The 19,017-nt window shown below is 48.8% G+C and overlaps 1 protein-coding gene and 1 pseudogene across 3 annotated transcripts in view; one reads left to right on the top strand and one right to left on the bottom strand.

Annotated features, from left to right (window-relative positions):
• The window catches only part of LOC119455364 (segmentation protein cap'n'collar), a 152,834-nt gene that overhangs the window by 73,407 nt on the left and 60,410 nt on the right, over positions 1-19,017 (bottom strand). For all 3 annotated transcript variants that reach the window (XM_049668725.1, XM_037716750.2, XM_049668724.1), the window contains one exon: positions 18,667-18,851. In XM_049668725.1, the coding sequence (XP_049524682.1) occupies positions 18,667-18,851 (185 nt within the window). The remainder of the gene's footprint in view (positions 1-18,666; positions 18,852-19,017) is intronic.
• LOC125946214 (protein GVQW3-like) lies at positions 14,481-18,640 on the top strand (annotated as a pseudogene).

The raw sequence follows: 19,017 nt of genomic DNA, 5'->3' as shown, positions 1-19,017 counted from the left end.
AGTTGCTTAATTCAGATTTCAAAAAATACACTTCGGACTACTCCATGCTTAAAAAACCGGTTACAAAGCGATTACACGTCGCACTTCCATGTGTTTGCACACAGCGGGCGTGCCGATCAGTTATTTCCTCTTCGCGTTTCAATTTATACTGATGCTAGATTGACAGATATACACGCTCGCGACTACACCATTGCCAAAGCACCCCTGTAACAGGTGACAAATGTTATTGGACGAGTAGACGCGCAAATTGTAAACCATGACAACTTCAGTGCGACACAGACGAAAACGTATTGCGCAGTAACACTTACAGTTTCAGAGGTATGCGGTAAGCACAAATTGGGCAAACAAATAACACGGCCTGCCGCAGGTATGACGGCAAGCTCTGGGAGCTCATTAAATGCTACGCACGTTGACGATCAGGCATGCGGGATAGACCGGTGTCGACGCACCTGGCAGAGGATGTGCAGACCCGAGTGCTGCTGCTGCTGCTGCTGGTGGTGGTGGTCGTGGTAGGGCGGATACACGGGCTCCCGAGCTGCGTACATGGCGCTCGAAAAAAAGATGGCCGCCAGCCACGACGACGATCGCGGTCGGGCAGGGCACGCTACGTTTCGTCAAGACACGCTGTCGGTGGACGACGAGTCGGCGCACCCCGACGTTGCCATAACCACACCACGTGGATCAGCACAGTCGGGAGACACGAAGAAAACACCACAGCGCAAGAAGTTGTGCTGTCCGGCCAAACAGTTGGAAGAGTTCTACGAACTACTGCAAGTCGCTAGTGCGAACCTAACGCGCCTCACTGGTACAGACATAGCGAACATGCCCTCACGAGCAGCACAGATCAACAAAGAGGGAGCTCGCTCTCAGGCGTGTTAACATTAGTACGACCATAGAATAGTGCACAGCCCGAGCAGATGGCAAACGAGCGTTGAACAGGGGTTTCGCGAATCATGCAAGGGTGAGACTGTCGAAGCTAAGTGGTATGCCTCCTGAAAGACCAGCAGTTGACGGGAAACGTAACCACTGAATGCACCCTCAACAGCACCAACAGAGCTCTCTAGTCCCTGGTTTAAATGACGATCTGCTCCGGTTGATAACTTCCGAAGGAGAACTGCATACGTTCCACAAAGGTTGCACAATGAGAGATAGCGCACGGCGTAGCTGCAGGTGGCGACCAGCAAAGACACGGCGCACAGGCCGCGATCATCCGCGAGAAGCTCCACGGGCCTCTGGTCCGCACACGGCCCAGGCACCGACTGACGAAGACAATGCGCACGGCGCCGCAGCGCGACGACGATCCTACACGGTGGGACGCGCAGCTCGGGACCCCGCCCTGCGTGCTCCCCCTCCCCGCGTTGCGCGCGTCGCGAGGCAATGGCGGATGACGAGCAACGCCGGGCTCCAGCGTTGGCTGCCGCCAGTAAGACACGCCGCACACTCTTGTCACCCCCGCTCTTTGCTTCGCACCAATGAGAGAGGAGTCTCAGTCCTGGCCACGAGCAGGCGAACCCTGCTGGGCGGGCACTATGTCGTTCGCTATAAACGACGTTTGTCGTGTGCCTGTTCCTTACGCGCGTACTGCCGCTTGCCTCAGAGTGGGCCGTTCCTCCCATCGCCATCAACCAAGAGCGCATCGACGTCCCATACATACCCCAACGCAAAGCGCACGATCAAGCGCGAAAAACTTGGGTGCACAACAGCCGGATACCGCATGACGTCCCTGCAGGCTGACGACACAGTTTCTTGCACCCCGCTGATATTTTTGTTCCAACGACTCACACTGCGCCATTAATCGTCCTTCGCGCATTGGTGATTTCGTTCGCCTTACTGTCGTCGTAACGATTGTCTTTCAAACCACTACCCAAACGGAAGACAACCCTTCATAAACTGTAGTCCTGGTGGCACGCTTCATGGCAATCGGTGACGTACTTATGTCAACTACAATCTTACGAATACTGTTATGTCTGCCAGACGGTCCCCTTTTGGATTATCTATAAGGGCAGGTGACCGCCACCTCCGCGGCACGTTTTCACTGGTCGCTGACAGCCTGTTTTTTGTGGTAACCCATGACAAGGCCAGGTGCACGCTTCCATTGCAGCTCGTACTGATTGGTTCAGTTTGGCCAACAGGAGGCGTGAATCTATAATAGATCCACAAGTAGGTGCAAATTAGCTCTAATATCGGTGTAATTGAATGACAAAAAAGTAATCTAAAGCCTCAACGCCATCTACTTAGAGTCCCAATTACCAGCAGAGCTGTTCACACGGCTCCTTAGGCACCTAGTGGACGGCTGTTGCCTCGGAGAGTGTCGCCATTTTTACCGACTGGAGACGTGGCGGGCACGCAGTCGTACGGCGCAGTAAATAAAATTGAATTGAATAGAATTACAACAGCCCAAATACGAAAACAAAAATTTGCAGCAGAAGAACTAAAAAGCTGGGCGAGTTGGTACCTATTCATATTCATACCTTGGGCTGCGCGCGAAACCATCGGATGAAGGGGAGAGGACCTCTGTCCTGTCCGCGACTTTACAATTGCTAGTGGGCCTCTTCGATTATCAGTCCCTGACAGTCCCGGACTGCTTGGGACTGCTGCGCTGCATTCGATTTTGCTCGGACAGCTTCCGAAGCTCCGCCCACTAGTCCGAGTGTCGTCAGAAGCGCGTTCGTTTTTTCACGGACCGGAAGTTCCGGACTGCCCGCGGACTGTTGGAGCTGTCAGCAGATGTTTGCTCGGACAAGCGCAAGTAACTAGCAGACGACGGCTGTCGCGCGCGGTGTTTGACGCCATGTTGTGAAAGATTCCCCGGTACTTCTGCGTACTTTGCACGGTCCATACGGCAACTACTGTGCATTGAGTTATCGCTTCTGTTGCATCGGTGCTTTGTGTGCCATCATGCAAGTTCTTTACGAGCCGTCTAATTGCTGTAGCTTTAGTCTTCGAGTGTTTTTTTTAAGAAAGGAGCACAACGATCAGGCGCACATGCTTGCTTTTCTTAATGTGTTTCACGAAATCTGTCATGCTCATTGCTATTATATACGTACGCAGTAAGCAGGTAAATTTTGCTTTTCAGGTAAGTGAAACTAGCGTGCGAGGAATCGTATATTGCATGTGCCTATTTCACGCCGGTGGCTGGGGTGGCATACAATAGGAGCTTCGTGGATTGCTGTTGATATGTTGATCCCTTCTGCTACCAAGTTCGAGTGTTTGATTTTTGACGTGCAGGATTAGTAGACGGTGTACACGCGCTCTCTCACGCGTCGGTCCTTTAATTAGCAGACGGTCTCGCGAGCTTTGAGGATGTAGGCGGGTGCTTTCTGCATGAACAGCGACGTGGCACGACCATGACTTCGGAGCGTTTGTTCTAGTGGCGGAAATCCTTGAAGTAGTTAGTGGTGGTGTGGCATGACGGCTTTTGATCTCTGTGAACTGTGGTGGTGTAACCAAGCGGATACTCCTCGCGTTTGTGCCCCGGTGCCGCGGCAGAAGCAGCGGTGCCGGGCGCCGACGCGAAGCGGCGGTCGTTGGGGTGTTGCTACGCTGCGTCTCGCACCGTCACCTCGTAGCGTTTGATCTGCTTCTAAGCCTGCTACTACTGAAAACTTCCCCCATTTTAATTTTACGCTATAACGCTCACTGCACGACGTTTTACAACTTCCAGTGTATAAGCAAACTTTATGACGTGGCCTGGTGTGACCATCTTCATAATGATGATTCGCAATGTCGGTTTAGGACCCGTGGTGTTACACTTTACGGGCAGTAATGGATGCTTATTTTCTCACATTTTCCCCCTACTGAGTATCTTGGCGCAGAAGTCGCACACAAAAAAAAAGAAATGGCTGCCGGCGGCTTAATTAGGTTCAGCCAGGGGCGTAGCCAGGGGGGAGTTAGACCCCCCCCCCCCGAAATTTTTTGCGCAACCCCTCCCCCCCCCCCACTTACCCACCCACCCTTTGTTCTCGTCGATTCGCGCTGACATAATTCAAGAAACCGGTGCTACTATCTCAATTTCATTCCTGGGCGCTTCCGTTTGGGTTGGTAACTTACAGCGAATCATGTCTGCATATGGAAAAAACTGTCACGGTGTTTGTCAAGGCTTTGACACTCTGTGAGGTTTTAGGCGAGAATGTGGCGGCCGCATTCTGAAGCAACAAATGCGGCAGCCACATTTTGGATGAAGGCGAAAATGCTCGAGGCCCGTTTACTTAGATTTAGGTGCACGTTAAAGACCCCAGGTGGTCGAAATTTCCAGTATACATTTCCGCCGCTTCCCTTTAGGTGCCGGTTAGACCGCGCTCGCGCAGGATCTAGTCTGCGCGCGAAACGTCTCTTGTTTGCGATTGCGCCCCTACGGAAGGCTGGTATAGTTACTGTGGTGTTGTTGAATCCCAAACCAGCAATTACGGAAGGCTGGTAGTTGCTGTTGTGTTGTGGAATCCCAAACCAGCAATGTACACACGAAGGGGTTGATGCCAGCAGTGAAATTCCACCGACTCGCAACAGAATCCACGAAACAGACAGCCGACAAGCATGGATTACTGCTGTGCGCAGTACAGCGTAAGTAAACTCTTGTTGCAGGCGCTGACAGTTCTCGTCGGAGTTCACGCGTCCTCAGTAATTGATCATGTGCACTATGCACTGAACAAGACCGGGAGTTCATTCCTGCATCACTAGTACACCAATCAGTCGAGATTATGTGAGGTACAAGGCCGCTTCCTGTTTGCACCGGCCTAAGTGAACCAGAAATGAGTTGCACGCACTACTTAAAATGCGTACACATGCCATATCTACTCTGCTGTGCGGTGAAATATCCTGTACAATTCTGAATCTGTTGACGTAAAGGCAAATGACGGCTGCACACTCGCACACAGCGGAAGACACAGTGGCCTATGCCCTTGCCGCAAGAAATGCAACTCTCCTTTCAGGGAGCAGGGCGACGAAAGCTTCGAGAGAAAAAAAAAAAAAGCCTTACGCGTTTTTGCGCGTATTTAAGTTTTCTAGCGAAAAGACGCAGCGAACAAGCTATTGCTATGGGAGTAGGTATAGCCTGGTCACACGTGCATTTTCACGTGTATAGCCGTCCTTGACTTGTGAAACGCACTTCGCCTCTACGAGGACGACGCCATCTACGCTTAACGGAGATTAAGAATTAATGATGTCTTCTCCGATCGGGCGGGTCGTCTCAATGATGCGTTTTCGAAGACTGGTACATTCAGTGGCGCGATGAGAGACCGCTGCTCCAAACGGCCACTGTATCTGTCGTACTTACTGTACTTTACTGAGCTTACTTTATGTTTTCCTTAATATCGTCACAAGCACACGCGAGGGGGGGGGGGGGGGGTCCCATGTCTTTGATATACATGTATAGAGACTGCTTAAACTACCGATATTTATTATCGATCACGTCACGTAGAGGAAAGCAGACGCTTGCCCCCCCCCCCCCCCCCCCCCTCTCCGAAAAAAATTTCTGGCTACGCCCCTGGGATCGGCCCTTTCCGGCGTGTTCAATTTCGCGCAATATATTTCACGTAAAATGTAACCCCTGCGCGTAACTGCTTTAGTAAAGACCTACAGCGACGCACTTACACGCAAACCGTCGACAACCTCTTCCGCACCATAGGTAGCAAAACCACTCGTTATCTCTGAATCGGCACGCGACAAGTTTGTCCTCTCTCGCTGCGGCAGAAGCAGCAGAATCGCGAAGTCTCGACAGGGCAACAGCGGTTAACCCCGCTGCACACCGCTCTGCAGCCCCACATCCAACCTTTTCTTCTCTGGTGTCATCAGTCAGAGCGGTGCTCCCAACATGACGGCGTGAGGCCGACGCAACCCTGACGGAGACTCTACCGCTGAGAGCTGAATGACTCCGGCAGACAAGTAGCAGCAATGTCAACAGTGCGAAAGAAGTGTTCCGGACCGCGTGTGCGACACTCCCAGTAGAGAGAGGCCAACTCCGTACTGTTCCGCCGGCAACCCAGACGGCGTACAGCGTACACGACACACAGCGCCCCCCCTACACTTGCTTCTCCTCTTCCTCCTGCATCGAGGGGCGGAGTGCACGACAAATACGCGCGGTCACGCGCCGAGGATCACTGGAGGAGAGTGGGTGTGGGGGGGCCGCAAACACCTCACGTTGCGTCACCCGCTCCTTTCGCTGTGCGGGTCAGAAACCGCATGCCGCGGTCGGCTCCCCTCTTAACGGCGACAAATAGGTAACGAGATCACCCTCGCGCAACAAAATGTTTGAATTGAAAAGTCGCCGTAAGGCGAAGCATTTATGGCGATAGCAAGTATTAGACAACAAACTACAACACGTAAGGTTCGTAGTTTTATCGGCCATGTAAAAATTGCAGTAAACATTCGTTTACCCATGAAATTAAGCATAATATCATGCGCGCACAGGCAAAGACCAACAGATCTAACTCGAAGACTGCAAACACTCGCTGTCACAACGCTGCCGTGATGGAGAGCGCTGGGAAGCGGGGAGCGAACGCTTCGTGCTGTCCATCGACTCAACGCGACTCCGTAACTTGAAATTACGCGACCTCCAACACTAGGCGCGCGAGAAGACAGCCCACATAAAGCTACCAGCCATCTTCGCTCGCTTAACTATTGCATGCGCCTCAGATTCCCTCCAAGATAAAGCGCGCGGGCTGACAGCTATGTGCTGCCAAGGCCCGGCTGCGTATACGGAAAACAAATCCCACGCAGAAGGGGGCGCAGAGCTGCACGCCTATAGGCTCTCGCCGCAGGCCACTTCCGCCAGCATGGCGGCGCCCAGCGCAACGTTGGCTTCCGAGACTTGAGGTTTGGTTTACGCGACGCGAGCGTCCGCTCTTACGCAAGCGGATACTGCTCTCGTTTGCGCCCCGGTGCCGCGACGGAAGCCGCGGTGCCGGCAGCCGACGCTAAGCGGCGGTCGTTGGGGTGTTGCAACGCTACGCTCCGCAACACCCCAAATAAAAACATACTGATCCAGTCAGGTAGGCTGCTCCCTCCCTGATAGTGAGATTATATTTGGATCATCAAAACAGTGATGCGTTTATTTTGGAATAGCCGGAGGACGGGAAAAGGCAGACCACTGTCACCTACCAGACTTGTAGGCACAACTATGGCTGCTGTTAAGGGATCGATGCTATTCCTAAATAAACGCATCACTGTTTTGATGATCCAAATATAATCTCACTGTCAGGGAGGGAAGTCTACCTGACTGGAGCAGTATTTTTTTTTATTTGGGGTGTTATTACGCTGCGCTCCGCAACGCCCCAACGACCGCCGCTTCCCGTCGGCGCCCGGCACCGCGCCTTCCGCCACGGCACCGGGGCACAAATGGGAGCAGTATCCGCTTGCGCAAGAACGGAAGCTCGCATCGTCGGCGGCCGGACGACTAATCGTCTGCTACAGCTGATACAGCGGCCGCTCTCCAGCGCGCGTCGCCGGACCAGCGTTGCGTAAACAAACTTCATGTCTCAGAAGCCAACGTTGCGCTGGGCGCCGCCATGCTGGCGGAAGTGGCCTGCGCCGAGAGCCAATAGACGTGCAGCTCTCCAACCACACCATTCTCAAACCACACCATTCTCGGCTGACCCTCGCACTCCTTCCCTCGATAAGATCGCGCGGGGAACGAACGATCTTATCGCGCTTTGACTTTATACGGAACATCACAGCGACGGCGAAAATACGCCTGGAGTGTCCACATATAATTGCTATCACAATAAAATAATGTTGAGTCAGGCTGCACGTATAATTAAGATACACATACGTTGTGCTTTGTGCAGAAGAAACCTATAAATAAATCACAATCCTTACAAAGCAGGCGCTAGTAGAGTGTGCATCTGTTGTCGCTAAATAACTTCTTAAAACAAACTTTTGTAAGCGAGAAAATAACGTACACCCCTGACAGGATATGTGCGGACACTGAGAATGCAGTGAAATTGTGTTCAACCACTGATGAACAAGGAAAACTTACATTGCTGATGAGGAAAATTAGCGCAACAAAAAGACAACACACACAGATCCAACCTCATCATGAGGCTCATCATGATGATATTCCTCATCAGCAATGCCAGACCAACTAGCCGAACAATTATTTCTTCCTAAAGAAATAATTTAATTATGCTGCATTTGCACTAAAAGGAAATTGCAGTTTGAAAATTTTTATAAATTTCTTAAATCACAGTACAACTTCACACAGCCTGAGAGAAATTTGGACTATCTGCGAGAATATGGCGCCCTCTCTGTGCAGCCTTCTGGCTCGATTTGATTTGTGTCGGGTGCCGGCTTCTCGTGATGTTCAGAAGAAACGACAATGAAAACAACACACTGTGGGAAAGGGAAATCTAGGGCTTTATTATTATTGTTGTCATTATTATCATTATCCACGCTACATACAGTTTTTAGACTATACCGTTGTTTATTTTTTAATAAAATGAGTTAGCATATAGCAGGATACAACTTAAATAAACAGCAGTTGGCAACAAAGGCACACGGACCGCACGGGGTTGTGTTATACTACCAGCAAATTACAGAAGCAAACAGAATCGTCGTCATGCGACCATTTCACAATGCCGTCGTACTTGATACGACTGTACTTGTCGTACTTGTACGTTCCGCTATAATAGACGAGTGAAAATGTATACAATTACACGCTTGTAATTTTATTTTTGTGGTTACCGCCTTAATTAGGTAACAGGGAAAGTTTGAAGTACAAACTATTTGCAGGCTCGCGGAGGAACAGTGGCGGGCGGTTATGAGGGCATGGGCGGGGCGTGGCGGCTTCACTGCAGACTTAAGTTGTATCCGGCTATAGCAAAAGTGTCGTACATGCAGACATACTTTTCTGCTAATAATGTTTCAGAAGACTAATTAACAGGAATACATTAACTATTAGAGTGGGGATCCCATCATTAAACAATAAAATTTGTGTGCACAACTGCCTATAAATAATTGCAAGCTACCTCTCCCAGATTTACTACAAGTAGCCAGCTACAACACGAGGCTTGAAGCTTGCCCCATCTAATACTTATCGCTTCTCTGTACTGCGATTCACTAAACATTCATTATGCTGTAGCGGACTAGAGAAGATGGCCTAAGTAAGTGTAAAAATATGAAATAGACAGTGAAAGCCGATGACAAATAATTCATGCATTGAACACTGCTACCTTGCAAAGTATTTGTTATGCTGCATTTTTCTTCCTACATGAAACCTGCGCTGCCACAGCATCCTTTCTTAACATTTAAATAATGTGGCAAGCACAAACTGATGGAAGAATTTGGTGAAAAATACTCCGAAATGTTAAGTTTTCATGGACTCCTTCGCATTTTCATTGAAGTCCGTATTTCACCACTGAGCAAGACTAGGATAATGTGATTATTCTATTCTAATTATTTTCTTCTTCAAGCTTGTTAACTGGTCGAAGAGGCACTTTGCCTACTTTATCAGCATGATCGGCTGATAGTTAGTAGTAGATGATAAGAAAGGAACAGAATCAAGCAATAAGCACCACCGAGTCAGAAGCATTACTATCACAATGAAGCCACTGACTTGAGCAGTGAAGGAAGAACAGACTAAAATTGCCTTTGATCCTTTTTCTCACTGTTTCCTGTGCCACCTGTCGCATAACAGCCATTGTAACAAACAAATAAAAACTGGCACTACTCATTCCATGAGGACATGGGCCTTTTCGATTTGTCATCCCGGACTGTCCAGGACTTCCAGAGACGTGGCATAAGCAACGCTCATTGGCTGAAAGATCCACCTCAGGCAGTCAGGAACTGTCAGGAACGCATAACTCGAGAAGTACACTAGATGCTAGGGTGGCAAGTTACCATATATACCTGTTTATGCAGATTTGGACTCTTTTTCACAAAGTTGCTCATTGCTTTCTCCAGTCTCATGTTGTGCGTTATGAGGGCTTGCTCTCATTTACGCTTCTTCAATAATAAAAGTGATATTTTATAATTATTTCTCTGTGTGTGAGCCTTTTCATTCACAGAAATTTTCTTGCAGCACAAGACGCACATTCATTATGATAGATGCATAACTTTCACATGGATGGAAACAACTTTATAGCTCTGTTCAGTGACAGGTCATCGCATTAGACCCTCCAATTTTATAGAGGCAAAGAGATATTCAAGGTACTTTCTGTTCAGTGACAGGTCATCGCGTTAGACCCTCCAATTTTATAGAGGCGAAGAGATATTCAAGGTACTTCAGCTATTTAGCGCCGTCTGTTACTGCTATAATGATCATGTTTATGATAAACCTTGTGCTTCGCAAGGAGAGGATGTTGGCAGCGAAGAAAACTCTGTCCCCACCAACCATTCAGTCCTAGGTCTTGGCAGACGTGTTATTGTGATGTCATCATTCTGTAGTGCTGACATCAACATTGTTATAACACTTTAGCGTCTTCGCCGGCAGGAATTTAGCTGGTCATGGCCTGAGAGATGCACTGCCAAATTTCGGAGGCCATAAGCTGGCGAGTGGGCTGGTGTCGAACAGAGGCGCTAGTGGCATGTGGCATGTATTATCTGTGGCATCTATTATATTGCTCAGTGGCATGTATTATCGTGTGTGCCTTAAGTCAGCGACCGATTTGGTGTTTTGGTTGTTGCCAATGCTCCCCTGCCTTGTGTGGTAGTACATAAGTCCTTCCTGGTAGTGCTAAATGCAATGCCTCATCGCTTGAGGTTGTGAGAATTGAGGGAGGCGCTGGTGCCATTGCGCGGGCTTCACCTGTTCTGCCGTCCCTCGCCAACCCTGCCCGCTCCCAACCGGTTCCAGCGGTGGCGCTCCAGGTGCGGTGGTTTGCGGTGAGGGCGGGGTGTTGACGTCACTACGCGGCCGCACGTCGGCCGCTAGTTGCTGAGCGTGGCTCTCTTTATCTCCGGGACCGGCGCAAAGTACATGCATGCTTTCCTCCCGTCCGCCGACACCTTTGTGACTAGAACTTGAGAATCAGCACAAAGTACCCGCTCCCCGCACAGTGCCTTTGCCCGTGCGGGGAGCGCGTACTTTGTGCTGATCCTTTCCTGACGCTAAGCCGACGAGCAGCGCCTAGTGCTCGCGCGAGGTCGTACCACGCCGAGCCGCACTTGCCGAAAGCTCAAGCCGAAGGATATTGCCCGAGCTCTCGCGAGTTGACCCATTGGTTATCGCCAGAGCAAGTAGCATAGCCACCTGGACTTTTCCTAGTGGCGTGTCCCAGCCTGAGCCTGTGCTCTCACAGCTATGTGCTATAGGTGCCCGTTTCTGTATTTTCGCCCTTGGTGTGTCCCCCCTTTGGCTCCCCGCCGCGCGGGCTCCCCGCCGTGCAGGGCTGGTGCTGACGAATTCAATAAATGGTTTTCGTTATCTCAGGGCATTACTGTGTTCTTGCGTGCGTGGCTCGGTAGCCCCTTGCAGCCTGAGCTCGTGCGCAGCGGTGCTGGAGGCGACGGCTAACGCGGCCCTGTGGCTAACCAAGCTCGAACCCACGGTGGTTGGTCTCCTGTGAGACACTAAGAACCCACAAGGTCAAGGCTATAGTACCTAGTATGCGATCTTGACTGGTGAGAAAAAGGATGTTGCCGCTCGTTTTAGGATACCACAGAGCTCACCATCCATTATCTTGGAAGTCTGAGGCCTCGGCTACGGGGAGGTAGTGGGTTCAATTCACACCGCTGCCGGGCACCCACTGGTTCAAATGGGCACAAGCGTACCCCAGCCTGGCGTTCAGCTTTATTCAGGGGCGATACGCTTGGGAAAGGAGCCTGCGCCCTAAATTCCCATCGAAACCCTTGTGAGCACAAAAAAAAAAGGTGATGTTTGGGCCGCTCCCATGGCAGCCATTTCCCATGTGGCGCCCCAAGCACCTATTGAGGTGAGGACGCCTTCGGGTTAAGGACAAACACCCCTTTCCAAGCGTTGAGGTCCCATAATAGCCAAGCACCAGGCCGGGAACGCGCTTGTACCTATTTTACCGGTAGGTACCCGGCGGCAGCACTTGCCTCCCACAGCCGCGGCAGATTCTCTTCAACAAGGCTCTCTTGTCCAACAAGGGCACCTCTTGTCCAACTTGTGGTTGGACAAGAGGTGCCCAGGGACAACTCCCGAAATCTCTATTGGGCCCTCTTTCGAGGTGTGAACCCCCATGAGAGCCAAGCACCAGACGAGGGAACATCTCTACCCATTAGAAAAAACTGGCGGGTTCCCGGCAGCACCGGGATTTGAACACGGTACCTCCCACATATGAGGCGGATGCTCTACTGCTAGGCCACCGCTACGGTTATATACCGCATGGTGGCCTAGCGAAGCTATCGTCAAATCGCTATAGAATGCACTGCTCCTGCAACAAGTTTGTTTTGGATATAAGTAGCAGACTGATTTGTTGGAGCAGCTCGCACTTACCCGAGGTATCTCTACCAATTCCATAAAACCATATGGATATTCTGTGGTAAAACAAACTTATAGGACTACTGTTGACTACTGTTGAACGAATGCATAATGGCAACCAAAATTTACGATACTGTACCAGATGTTGCTCAATTTTCAGACATGATGCGCATAATGTCAAAAAAAGAAAAAAAAGAAGCAAAATGTTGGAAGCTGTAGATAAAAGATGCTGGTAACTGAGGTTGCCACCTCGTTTCCAGGCGATCTTAAAGCAAGGTTTTTTCGCAGTGTTTTTGATGCTGGTTTGATTGGACTGTTAACACCATGCCCTTTTTCACCCCAGTACTTATCTTGAGGAGATGTCTGCACTGGCTCAGTGTATTAACCGAACCGTGGCCACAGAGCTATTTGCCTATTCTCTATATGCTAACTTACACAGCAATAACAGTTGCTCAAGTTTCCTCTGCAAACTTGGTGAAAGTATGCCTGCAGGAAATGTGAGCAATCCAGAGGAGTTGTCGCACTGACAAAGCATTTTGTCAGTGCCCCAACTTATGTGAACACACACTTCTGTGATGCTTATCTCCTGCATAGAGGTAGGAGGCTAAAATCTATCTGCAACGCCACATGCAAACCTACCAGGGCTTTTATGTGATGCACTTTTATGTCATGCACTGTTCAGCGAAAAATATAGACCTCTTCACAACAGCTCTCTCTGCCCGTAAAGAGAGTTGTGAATAAAGGCTACAAATAATTTGTTTTGGTATTATTTACCAAAATAATTTTTGGTTCACAGTGAACGTCAGACTTTTCGGACTCCCTGGGACCACGAGAACATCCGAAAAAATGAATTCAGAAAATCCACCATTGATAGGTATTTCTCAGAAGGAGAGGGTCAAGGACGGAGTAGCAGATCAGATCACTGCCACTCTGTCTATGCATTGTTGAGATGGCTCTGAAAAGAGCTGCTGATCCCCCCCCCCCCCAAAAAAAAAGCCCAGAGAGTGCGAGAAATAAATGCTGACGGCCAGTGCCGTCAAAAAAGGCGGTGCTATCTTTAATTGGGGGGTCTTCAATGCCAGTGAGGATGCTGCCGTTCATTGCTCTAGTGGCTCGAAAAATTTGTCAATTCACTTTTGTACGCGATAATGTCTGCTTGAATTTCGGCTAGGGTCATGTCCATCACTGTACCATGATGGCAGCGTCATCAGTGGTCACGTTAATTAAGAGCTTGTCGACAGAACAGCCGCTGGCTTTTCATTTTCAGTTTCGGAGTCATCTTAATCCACCACCACTTGACGGATGACTTTATTGATGGTTAATTCCACACAGAGTCCAAGCTTGTTCTCAGTGTTGGCAAATCATTCATATTGTTACGTGTGGAAAGACAGAAGCCCGTATTCACAAACGGAACTTACCCTGAACTTATGAGTAGCCGGTCAATGCTTAAAACCGGAAAGTAAAGTACAGCCATTGGCAACCGTGTGCCTTTCGCTACTCTCACCTATCAAGCAAGATGGCCGACTGATACGGCAGCCTCGCCGAATTTGCCGATTTCGGAAGACGTGTGCACGATTCGCCGCATGTGTGCCCGTTTTCGACTTACTGATACAGCGTCCGTTTTCTTGTTCTCGACCACGCTGCGATGGCGCGAAACGAGCTCCAGGAGCACGGCGTGTTCTTCTTCGGAAAAGCTTGGTTTCATCTTCCGCGCAGGTTGAAAACACATAGCACACACACACTCTCTATGCACAAACACTGCATGTTTTCAGCAACAAAACCAAAAAAAAAAATTTTAAATACGGACAGCGACACACACAACCGCAGTCGCTGCGAGAACCAATGTGAACTTGTGGCCAGAGGAGTTTGAGTAAAATGCTAAAACCAAATACTTCTTTGTATTTTACTCAGCAGAATGCGCGTGCAAGCACTGCAACCTTTATATCCGCATTACTCTGCTGCAAAAATTTTTTTTTTTTTTTACGATTGAACCTATTGTACAAATACGTTATTTACGTATCCTCAACACCAGACGACATACGAGATCTGTTAGAAAAGTATCGGACCATATATTTTTTTTCTTTGCGAACACCTGATGGATATGAAACAAGTGCGCTTGCATCAGACGACCTTGAACCTTCGTGCGCATGCGTGACTTTTTTCCCGCCTGCCGATAGCGTCAGTCGCTGGGACGCAGCATTTGAGTGAGGTAGTACACAGTGCTCTTGTCGGTTTTTTTATTGCAAGGAAAATGACGGAGCGACTGGAGCAGCGCTACTGCATCAAATTTCACCAAAAACTGGGCGACAGCCAAGTGGAAACCATTCGGAAGATTCAGACGGCTTTTGGTGACGATGCTATGAGCAGCACACAGATTAAGGAGGGGTACAACCGGTTTAAAGACGGCCGCACATCGGTGGAGAGCGAGCCACGATCCGGTCGACCATCAACATGCCGAAATGACCAGGTCATTGCCGAAGTGAACGCTGTGGTGATGCGGGACCGTCATGTGACTATCCGAGAAATTGCGGAAGAGTAGAGCATCAGCACTTTTTATGCACATTCCATTAAGACTGAAGATTTGGCCATGAAGAGAGTTGCAGCGAAATTCGTGCCGAAGCTGCTCACAGTGGAGCAAAAGCAACTTCGTGTTGAAGTCTCACAGGACATGCTGGATTCCACGAACAGTGACCCCCACTTCATGAACTGCATAATCTCTGGTGAAGAGTCTTGGATGTACGGGTATAACCCTGAAACCAAATCCCAGTCGTCACAATGGAAGCATTCCACGTCACCAAATTAAAAAAAAAAAAATTATGGGGTTTTACGTGCCAAAACCACAATCTGATTATGAGGCACACCGTAGTGGGGGACTGCGAAAATTTAGACCACCTGGGGTTCTTTAATGTGCACCTAAATCTAAGTACACGGGTGTTTCCGCATTTCGCCCCCATCGCAATGCGGCCGCTATGGCCTGGATTTGATCCCGTGACCTCATGCTCAGCAGCCCAACACCACAGCCACTGAGCAACCACGGCGGGTTCCATGTCACCAAGACCACAGAAGGCCCGTCAAGTGCGCGGCAATGTCAAAGTGATGCTGACTGCTTTCTTTGACTCCTGCGGTGTGGTACACCACGAGTACGCACCACAGAGTCAAACAATCACCAAAAAGTAGTACAGGGATGTCCTCCGTCGCCTACGTGATGCTGTGCGGCACAAGAGACCGAAGTTATGGTCAACAGGAAATTGGCGCATCCATCACAACAATGCTCCTGCACATTCCTCGCACTTGATTCAGACTTTTTTGGCAAAAACCAGACTCCTGTAGTTCAACAGGCTCCTTACTCTCCTGATATGGCCCCCTGCGACTTCTGGCTGTTTCCCAAAATCAAGAGGCCATTGAAAGGAGCGCGATTTCAGACAAGAGAGGACATTATGGCTGCAACAACAGCTGAGCTAAACTCCATTCCAAAAGAGGCCTTCTCGGAATGCTTCCAACAATGGCAGCACCGCTGGGAGAGATGTGTGGAGACCCAAGGAGACTACTTTGAGGGTGATTAGGTTTCCAATGCTCCAGTTATGCCAGTTTGTTTTCTTCAGCCAAAGGTCGGATACTTTTCTAACGAACCTTGTACTTGACCCAAAGAGTGTTACTTTTGAAAGTGATACTTAAGTGTTGTTTTTAAGTACTCTCCTAAAACTTTCCTAACACTTGTACGTTTCCCGCACTTATTGACGCCCTACTTAAGTTCCGTTTGTGAATACGGGCCACAGACAAAAGAGACTATTTACACTGTATTTCCACTTCAGCCAGACTGCAAGAAAGACACCCGCTCGTGCCAAGAGCCCAGAAACTTCATCGCCTTTATCGTGGAGGCTCGTCTCTTCAGCATGTATCGATTGTATCATAACGAATCCTCCTGCAGCAAAAGTGGCGCCCCGATGCTGTTAAATATCCAAGGCACGTGGAGAGTTGTAGGGCTTAGCCTGGTGACATCGACAATGTCACTGGTTGTCACAGCAGAGGACATAGTGGGCGTGGCTAGAATGACTTCATAGGTGACATAGGTGACTTGGCGGAGCATGCGACATGGGCCTGTTTAACAGGAGCAGTTTTTCACAAATGCCAACTTTACGAGATGGTGACCAAATCAACACAACGGTGCAGGGTGAAATATGGACATATGGACGGAGGTCGTAGCGGTGATTCTGTTGGTCTTGAGACACTTGCAATATCTTATGTCAGTGGACATTACAACACCAGCGGCACGCAGGTTGTTGATCCTAAAGTCCATGGAAGTGGACTGATCAGACGAGATCACTGTCTCAGTATCGAGTCTGAAGCCCGCAAGGCGAAAATAGTTGCAAAGCTTGTCTTATCACTACTTTCCACACGTCGGAAAGCATGTCAACAGCATACCCAAGATCAACATTGTAACTTCTACTGCTTCCAAGATCTTCACCGGCCGCTCTCAACTTGCTAGATGATGGCAGCTTTCTTTTCCATCGTCAACCTAAGGCAGCACTTTCAGTGCTTCATAGCCATTGGCAAGGATGAAGACGGCGGAGTCGGCGGTATTGCCAACAGCAGCGAATCCTTTCAATGAAAAATACAGCATTCAACAGCAGGCAACTTAGCAGCTCAAAGCAGCTAGCCCTAGCGTTGCAGAGCTCACGACAGCACGAAACACACGCACCAAACACCATGTGGGTGAACACGAATGCCTACGGTGGCCACAGTGGCTATGGCTGGCTATGGCTGCCAGCGGATCAGCGTGCGAGAGCGCTGGTTTGAGGCTCTGAGATAATCAAAATGGTAGCAGTGGTGGCTTTGATGAATGCCATTTTGGACCTGCGGTCACAGCAAAAAGACTGAGAAATCGGACGGTGAAGGGCTTCAGCATCTAAAATTTTGGACACCTTTATACATTGGCTCTATGCGGTACGTGGCCACAAAGGCTTCAAAGGCTTAGTAGCTTTGTGCTACACTCGGGTGGATGACAACTTTTTCCCTTTCATGTTTTCTTATTGTGTTCTTAAAGTGCTCCAGTGCCCCTTTATGGACAACACTGGGTTCACAGTTATGTTCTTCTACTTTGTCCTACTGTACTATATTAGACACCATAACATTATTCTGCAAATAAAGGATCCATCTAAAATTTCTGGTTTACAGGTTACTACTTCACAATATTTGTTGAAATTAGGGCTTCCAAAACCAAAAATCGGCACAACTTAATTAAGCCCAAGTTGGAGCTCAACTATGGCTCCACACAGCCACATACATCGAAATCGGCCACAAGCCTGAAGAAACTCAGCTAATGTTTCAAATAGCTGTAGTTGCTGTTACATTTCTATCCGTCGAATTTACACACGTGCTGTAAGGATGACTCTCCTGCTGAATGCAAATTTCAACCCCCCATCTTTTGGGACGAGGGTGGATGTGCCCAGTTCCCCAATAAAAGTTAACTTTGCCCTCCTATTGAGTAAAAAATGAACAGCGCCTGCTGTGTTTAAATCTTCAAGGTGCCATTCCATGTTTATGTCTGCAGCAGGTCTCCACATTGTGGAGTGTGGGGACTTCATGCTTCTGAGAAACCGAACAGAGCATTTATGAGTTTCCTCTGCACAATTCTTTACTGTGCTTTGTATTGATAAACAAGCAAACTGACTGAATAAGGGATTGAACATCCCAAAGCAATGTATTGTAACATCGCATGTGCCATCTATTTTTTTAAAGGAGTAAATAAATATAAGCAGTTCACAGTGGTTGTGAGAGATGCCATAGTGCAGGGCCCTTAAGTAATTTCATAGGAATTCTTAAAGTATACTCAAAGTAAAAAATTGCCGCTTGAGCGTTTCACATCTCGCCCCCATTGGAAAGCAGCAGCCAGGACTGGGAATCGAAACTGCAACCTCGTGCTTCGCAACCAATATGTGCAGGTGAAGGGTACCAACCCTGAATACACCCAAACCAATAATAATGAAGTCGCACCTGACACAAACATGACTTGGTTATATCCAACATTCATCAGACGCATTCATTCAATATATGCTAGTATTGGCCAAAAAAAATTTAGGTTTAGTTCATTATATCTCTGTTAATTATTGTCGAGGTTCGGATGTATATAAGTTTTCTTAATATTTTGATCTGTTGTACTCTAGCACACAAAAATATTGTGCGCTTTGTAAACACTTCAATACTGCATACATACAGTAAATATTGATTTAATGTTGCAAGGATTTTCCGCAAGCTCTCGGACTTTGACAAGAATAGGAGAAGGCACTGACCTGGGGAGACTGCCCCTGGAGAATACGGTCCAGTTCGGCAAAAAGGGCCTCACGGTCTTCGTCGGGTATTCTGCCGAGCGTTGTGTCTTCTTCCTCGTCGAGGAGGAAGCATCCACTGTCGACACGCTCCCTTGGCTCCTCGGATTTGCTTTCTCCTTCGCTGCTAACACCCAAGATATGCTCTCCTGCAAATGCGGTTAAGACAGAGTCAGCAGACAAGGACAAATTTCGGTTACTTTAAAGCATATAGTGCTGTCATTGTCAGGTAACTGAAAGGGGCTCGGCAGCACTTTTTAATGATGTTGTGAAATGTATTTGCCATTAAAGGGAGTTGTTTTAATAATATTTTGC

This window comes from Dermacentor silvarum, chromosome 6 (genome assembly GCF_013339745.2).
Source record: "Dermacentor silvarum isolate Dsil-2018 chromosome 6, BIME_Dsil_1.4, whole genome shotgun sequence".
Classification (NCBI taxonomy): Eukaryota; Metazoa; Arthropoda; class Arachnida; order Ixodida; family Ixodidae; genus Dermacentor; species Dermacentor silvarum.
This window is presented reverse-complemented; position numbering and strand designations above follow the sequence as displayed.